Source organism: Cornus florida, unplaced genomic scaffold, assembly GCF_030987335.1.
Source record: "Cornus florida cultivar Cherokee Brave unplaced genomic scaffold, ASM3098733v1 CherokeeBrave_3.0.0_Hap2_Chr11, whole genome shotgun sequence".
Lineage (NCBI taxonomy): Eukaryota > Viridiplantae > Streptophyta > Magnoliopsida > Cornales > Cornaceae > Cornus > Cornus florida.
The window spans coordinates 96,855,962-96,862,878 of NW_026775581.1; the positions used below are offsets into that span (position 1 = coordinate 96,855,962).

Consider the following 6,917-nt stretch of genomic DNA (forward strand, 5'->3'; position numbering starts at 1 on the left):
ACCTCTTAAGATACAAAAACCTCCAAAATGGGTCCTAGAATTCAAAATTGCAAGGTTGGCCAAACAAGAAATTGTTTACATCAATGTGTAGATCTCGACAAGCTCTCCGTTTTGCCGCAAACGGCACCAAAAATCTCCAAAAGGTTGAAGATTGATTAAAGATTGAAGTTTGAAGCAAAAAGAAAAGAAAAATGCAAAGAAAAGAAGGAAAGAGAGCTAGTGCCAGGGAGAGAGAATGAGAGAGAGAAATGTGATGCCAAAGTTGACCTCTTGGCCACAAATGTGATGGTGGTAGGTTTCACCACTAAAAGATTTTCTTTTCTTTTTCTTTTTAACTTTTATTTCCCACCACAATGTATATATATATATATATTTATATACTACACTAACCATATAAATACCACATAAAACACATAAAATAAAATGAATGACGTGCAACTGGAACCACACAAAATTCCCAAACGCAATGATTCTGTTAGCGGGTTCCGTTCGGAACTTTCCTGTCCGGAAAACTGAAAAATGCCGAAATAGCAACCATTGCATTTCTAGGAGTCCTGAACTCAAAGAAATGCCCGACCAACTCTCGGACATAACTGACACACCCCACGGTGTCCGGCAAGCAAAACGAGAAAAGACGAAAATGCCCTTACAAAAACAGAAAATTCCATAAAATGAAAAATGACGAAATTCAGAAATATTACAAGTTCGGAAGAATAGAAGGTGATAAAATTTGTCAAAAAATAATTTGTCAGGTACATATATTACCAAAAAAATAATTCAATTGCATAGATTTTATTTTTGATTGATCATAATTTAAACAAGCTTCCATTTTAAAAAATATATTTAAATAAAATCAAGCTTCCATTTTAAATAAGCTTCCATTTTTTAAAAAATTATATATATACACACTATACATTTGGTAGGTACAATTATTAAAAAAAATTAAAAAAATCTATTACATAAATCTTATTTTTTATCGATCAGAATTTAAGCAAGCTTCCCCTTAAAAAAAAAAAAAAAAAAAAAAAAAAAAAAAAAAAAATTCAAGCTTGCACTTTAAACAAGCCTCCAATTTTATTTATTTTTATTATATATACACACTATACCTTGGTTGGTACATTTATTAAGAAAAAAAAAAAAACAAGTTGGTACATTTATTAAGAAAGAAAAAAGTTAGTAAAATTATTAAGAAAAAAACAAGTAGGAAAATTATAAAGATGTTATTTTTGATTGATCAAATTTTAAACAAGCTTCCATTTTATGTAATTTATTTATCAAATTAAAAAAAATTAAGCAAATTTATTAAGAAAAACCTAAACAATATATATATGTTTTAGATTATTATTATATATAAAAAGTGGTTGTGTGTGGGACCAAGTCATCCAGTTGGCACGCCAGGTGGGTGCCCATCTATATGCAACCAATGGTATGGGCTATGTTTATCCTCCTACTATGATTGTGGGGCCCCTCCAGTTATAACCCCCTCTAACCGGGAGGGTATGAGTTCTAGCCCTCTCATTGAAGTTTGGGCATCATTCATTCAGGTCCCCTCTAGCCTATGAGGATCAGGTGCGCACCAACTTGTGTTACTGGAGTAAGACAATGATTCACCCACCTGAACTGGAGTTCGATTCCACAATCGACCACTTTAATGCCCTGCTTGACAAGCCCATGCTACTGAGCTCGGCGATCATGAGAAGCAAGCAAATCTATTATTAAAATGTATGTAAAAATATATTTTATCGATGTGGAATTTTGTTAAGTGTTCAAATTTTTAAGAATTAGAAAGTATTAATGCTGCTATCAAGTTATTCAACCTGATTGCCCAATCTGACGGGTTTACTCCATTGTGAAATTCAGCCCTAAATGTATTTACTCCATTGTGAAATTCAGCCCTAAATGTAATATTGAATCGGCACTCTTCATTCATTTAGACCAAGAAAACTAGATCATCAAACATCAATCCATTCTACTCCAAGTTAATTGACCCCGTAACTGGTTGAACTAATGCCGCAAACACATAGATTTACCTTGAATATGCAGAAGATTGTTTCAATCAATATATATATATATATATATATATATAAAACAGAACACTGTGAACACTAATATAATGGATGAAAACTGATCCTATTTTTTTTTATTTTTTTCATATTGATAAAGCAGTCGCAATTCGCTTCGTGAAGAATAATACATTATGCACAAGAACAGCTGGAGTCATTCCCTCAACAACAGGAGAGGATAGAAAGGAATGGTAACAGTTTAGTTACAGAGAAACTCACAATCATTTTATGTTATTCCTGCTTTTCTTCTACATCATGAACCCTATTCAGCGACTCTTCGAATGCTTGTAGAGCAACCTTGTAATGGTCAAGGGAAATTACCCCTTCCTCTACAACTTGCAAAGCACTTCTATATAACTGATTAAACCATTGAACCCGGTCAGTAACATCGACATTATTGGAACCGAGATCGGGAATATATAAACGCTTGTAATCCTTTTTCCACCGTGAAAGAATGTACTTAGAAGGGATCTCTTCCACCCCATTGAAGTTGAGCACGCATAATGCATGCCGGCATAGATAACCATTGAAGTTAAAGCAGCTGCAAATGCAACGAACCTCTGCTGCCGCTCTATTGTACAGAACTTCATAATCCCTGATCTCCCTCCTATTTCCCTCTCCCAAAACACGCTCCTTCACCAAGAATATTATAATTGGTCCATCAATGTGTAATTGTGTTGTACTGAAACAAGAGTACATCTCCTCCACCTCGATTTGGAACTTCTTGAATATTTCTCTTGTATACACTTTGGACAGTTGAAACTCAAAGGAACATCTTGTTTTCAAGGTGGGACTTGAGTTTCTAGACTCCATATCTGCAAGTGCTTCTTCCTTGTGCTTTTTTTGTAAAGCTAATTCATACTTGTCGAGAAATTCTTTCAAAGGAGTTTGTTTGTGCACATACCTGTCAAAAAATGCATTCAGGATCTCACCGGGCCGTGCAGCAGCCATTCCAGCAAAATATGTGTCTTTTAAATACGCTGGAACCCATCGAGCTCGATCTTCATACAAAGACCGGAGCCACTCATGCTCACCAACTCCAAAGCGCTGGATCATAAATCCCCATGCTGCTTCAAAGTCGAACGGTTTTAAAGTCTCATAAACTGCTTTAATCAATGCCTTTCTAATGGCATCATAATTGTGCAGTCCTCCCAATTTCTCTGGGACCTTTTTCATGATGTGTGACAAACCAAAACGATGTTGAGATCTTGGAAAAACCTCAGCAACTGCACTCTGCAAAAACTTGCATCTGTCTGTAATAATGGTTTGTGGAGAGCATCCTGGCATGCAACTGACCCATGCTTTGAACATCCACAAATAGGACTCTGTTGTCCCGCCTGCAAGCAGGCCACAACCCAGTAAAACAGATTGACCATGGTGATTTATCCCAACAATCGTCACGAGTGGGATCTCATGTTTAGTTGACAAATAAGTATTGTCAAAAAATATTACATCACTAAAGTAACCACCTGCAGCCCTGGACCTGGCATCAACCCAGAACGCATTCCTCACACGCCCTTCATCATTAAGATCCATCAAGTAAAAGAAATTTGGATTTGTCAATTGCATACGACAGAGGTAGTTATAAATGGCTTGAGTATCACCTTTTCTCAAGATCAACTGATTTGGATGATCAGAATAATTCCTGACTTCTGTTGCATTAGAATTTGAGTTCCCATTACCTCCTGCATCAATTACAAGTGCCCGGTACAACTTGATTGTCCGTACTTCTGCGTCAGAGTTTGACTGCAGCTTCCTCTTGGTTCCAGTGTTCATCTTCTTAATTGACTTATAGATTTTTGTACCTAACAAATGGTTGTGTTCAAGTGTAACTTCAAGTACTCTCCACCTTCTAGAGTCCACTAGCCTCATCCTTATCATTGCAGGGCAGCCAGTTCTTGTTTCTTTCCGTAGATGGTTTACATCTTTAATTCTTTTGAAACCCTGGCTGCTGCAACAAAGTACTGCCCCATACTTCTCTCTACTATTTCGTTTGAACCACGAATTTTTCACTCTCACACGGAATCCCACTTCCCTAGCATAACAATTATAATAGTTGTAAGCATCATCATATGATTCAAATTCCATTCCCACGGCTGGTGCAACAAATTCCTTCCTTCCTTGAGGAATACCATTTTGACCATCTAACTCTGTCCTCTCAGCGTCTCCTTCATGTGGTGTCTCACTGCCTTGACCCACAAGGACTTGCTCATTGTTGAGAGAAACTTCTTCCATCTGAAACAGAAACCAGCCCCCTCAGAATAGAAAATAGTAATAAAAGACAACCACCACTACAGGATGAACATATGATGAGGTAGATGAACATACAGGAAATACAACCTTTTTTTTTCTGGTAAATACAAGAAACGCAACTTGTTTCACGCTATCCATGATTTTTTAAGGTACCATGCCACCTTGTCAATCAAACATGTTGCCATATAAAAAGTTGTTATCGAGATCGCATTATTGACCCTCATGCTTACATTCTAAACCTAAATGTTCTATTCGATGGGATGAGCCCTATTGATGAATACATGCTTAGAGATGAACAGAAAAAGCCTCCAATGTCAGCTCTGTCTTCAAAACAATTTGGAATGCCAAATTATAGCTAAAAATTTGACCGACATTATTGAAAAGTGATTTTAAAAAGACAGTACTTAACTGCCATCATGTGAAAAGTTCAAATAGTAATTCCATTGTCTAATGGGACACCGGGGACGGTATAAAGGAACCTGTACTGTCTAGCACTGGCAACAAAAAGACTTGATTTCCTTTTGCTCAGGTCAGACTCACTCTTCAAATTTTCAGTCTATTTTTCCTTGCTTCTCGTTTCATTTATTTTTGCTCTACCTGTAAGAAATAAATTATGGGAAAAGAAGAGCAAACTTGGACGAAAGCCAGCACTCCAACCCCAATTAATAACAAATTCCTGAGTTTCATTCCAAATGGGGGAGTAGCTTACATGCATTAAGGGGAAGAGAGAGACGGAGAATGCCCAATTACATTGATGATAAAAGGCACCTAAAAAGTATGCATTGTTCACTAGTTGGGACAAACATTGCAGTTAAGGCTGTGAGCAAGGGCTGGCTTTAACAGAGGATATGGCTATACAAAGAGACAACTGGATAATTTGGATCCATTACCAAACAGAAGCAGTTGTGGCTAAGGCATGCTAAGTGGAGTTTGGACCAAAAAAAACAAAAACAAAAATTAAATTACTAAAACATTTGGGCTTACTGTGGCAATTTCTTTTACCACTTTTTTGAAACAAAATAAAAAATTAAACATGATTATCACAAATCTATATTCTTTACGTACCTTTATTGTTGTTGCATTGTTGCAACAAATCAGAAGGAAAGTGCAACTTCATTTCCTAAGCAAGCCAAGTGCAAATGAATAATACTTATTGGGCAAAATGTTTCATTATAGTAAAACATCAACAAAGATGATAATTTCAGTAAAATAGGTTCCATTGTTTATCCACCACAATAAATCCGAATTGATTTTCCTTTTATCTATATTTCAATTTTGTTCTAAATACAAAAATGGAATTCCATTATGAATTCATTCCTTTCTATTTTTCTTTTTCAAAACCTATTCCCAAAAGGATTGTTTCCAAAGGAAGTGTCTGTTCATCCAGTTTAACCACTAATGATATCCTACTTTTCTAAAAATAATTAACTTTACCCTGTTAGAAAACTTTCTTAAATCATAAATATTTACTTTGGTACTAAAGCACACATGAAACCAATCTGATAACAATCAAACATTCTAGAAATACAAAATCATTTCTCTAATTCACACAATGGCCTTAAATTAGTATCTCTACAGGCCCACCCATCCCATGTTTGATATGTAACTATGAGTTCCACCTTATTCATACCAATGGAATTACAAATGCATAGGATAATCTTAGGTAACAAATTCACAACAATAATCTACAAATCCAAATTCAAAGAGACCAAAACCTGGAACAATTTCCTCCTTTGGTTGCTGATAAATGGAGGAAAAGAAAAAGAAATGGAACCTTTGAGGGTAAATTTTTTTTTTTTTAGAAAAAAAGCCTCAATTGAGCACACTTGTCTTTGGGTCCCAGACGAAAATTAAAATTTTATGAATCTTTTCTTCCTTTAGTTTCGAAGGAACCAAACAAGCCTCAAGAGACTAAAGACACTAGAATTTAACCTAGAATTAAGGGAAACAAAGAAGGCAATGCTCATTTTCGAGTGAGAAACCAGGAAAAAGAAAACATAAATTGCCCAAGGTTTTCCCATTTCTTTGGGTTCCGAAAACCCTAACATTAACAAAACAATTTTTTCCGCCACTAGGAAGAAAATATTTAATATATTTCCTCAGTTTTCTCGGCAACCAAACATGGTTTAAGAAGAAAATCATATATATAATATAAGAAGTTCTTACAGTGGTTGGGAGATTTGGATCGTGCGACGGCGGTATGCCGACCGGAGAAAAGTAGGATATTGCTCCGGCGAACTCAGGTGAGCTGAGACTTTCTCATTTTTATTGCACGAATCTGTGTGTCGTGTTGGCGAATGGGCTTTTTGTTCTTCGGACGTTTGTTGTGATTCAGTGAGAGTAGGTCCACTATAAAATAATATAGCCATAGCAGTATAAACTCGATTCTGGAGTCTGGACCCACAATTCGTGCCAGACCAATAATTCTTATTTTTTTTTTAATATTATATATATAGACATATTAAAAATAGGAATATATGAATTTTTGAACTTTTGATAACAGGGTTAATTGAAAAAAAAAATTTATTGAAAGTTGTCCCAATATTGAATTTCTTAGAGAATTCTTGCAACCTAATTAGTGTACTAGTAGACGGTGTGACT

The 6,917-nt window shown here is 35.7% G+C and overlaps 1 protein-coding gene across 2 annotated transcripts; it reads right to left on the reverse strand.

The window, feature by feature from the left end:
* Nucleotides 1–2,111: 2,111 nt before the first annotated feature.
* LOC132283476 (protein FAR1-RELATED SEQUENCE 6-like) lies at nucleotides 2,112–6,649 on the reverse strand. Of its 2 annotated transcripts, XM_059785421.1 has the most exons (3): nucleotides 6,483–6,649; nucleotides 5,382–5,436; nucleotides 2,112–4,298 (listed from the first exon to the last, which is right to left on the reverse strand). In XM_059785421.1, exon 3 carries the CDS (start codon nucleotides 4,296–4,298, stop codon nucleotides 2,295–2,297), a length of 2,004 nt encoding a protein of 667 aa, XP_059641404.1. In that variant the 5' UTR covers nucleotides 5,382–5,436; nucleotides 6,483–6,649; the 3' UTR covers nucleotides 2,112–2,294. The 2 variants fall into 2 exon arrangements, with proteins under 2 accessions (XP_059641404.1, XP_059641403.1); XM_059785420.1 differs by lacking the exon at nucleotides 5,382–5,436.
* Nucleotides 6,650–6,917: the final 268 nt, after the last annotated feature.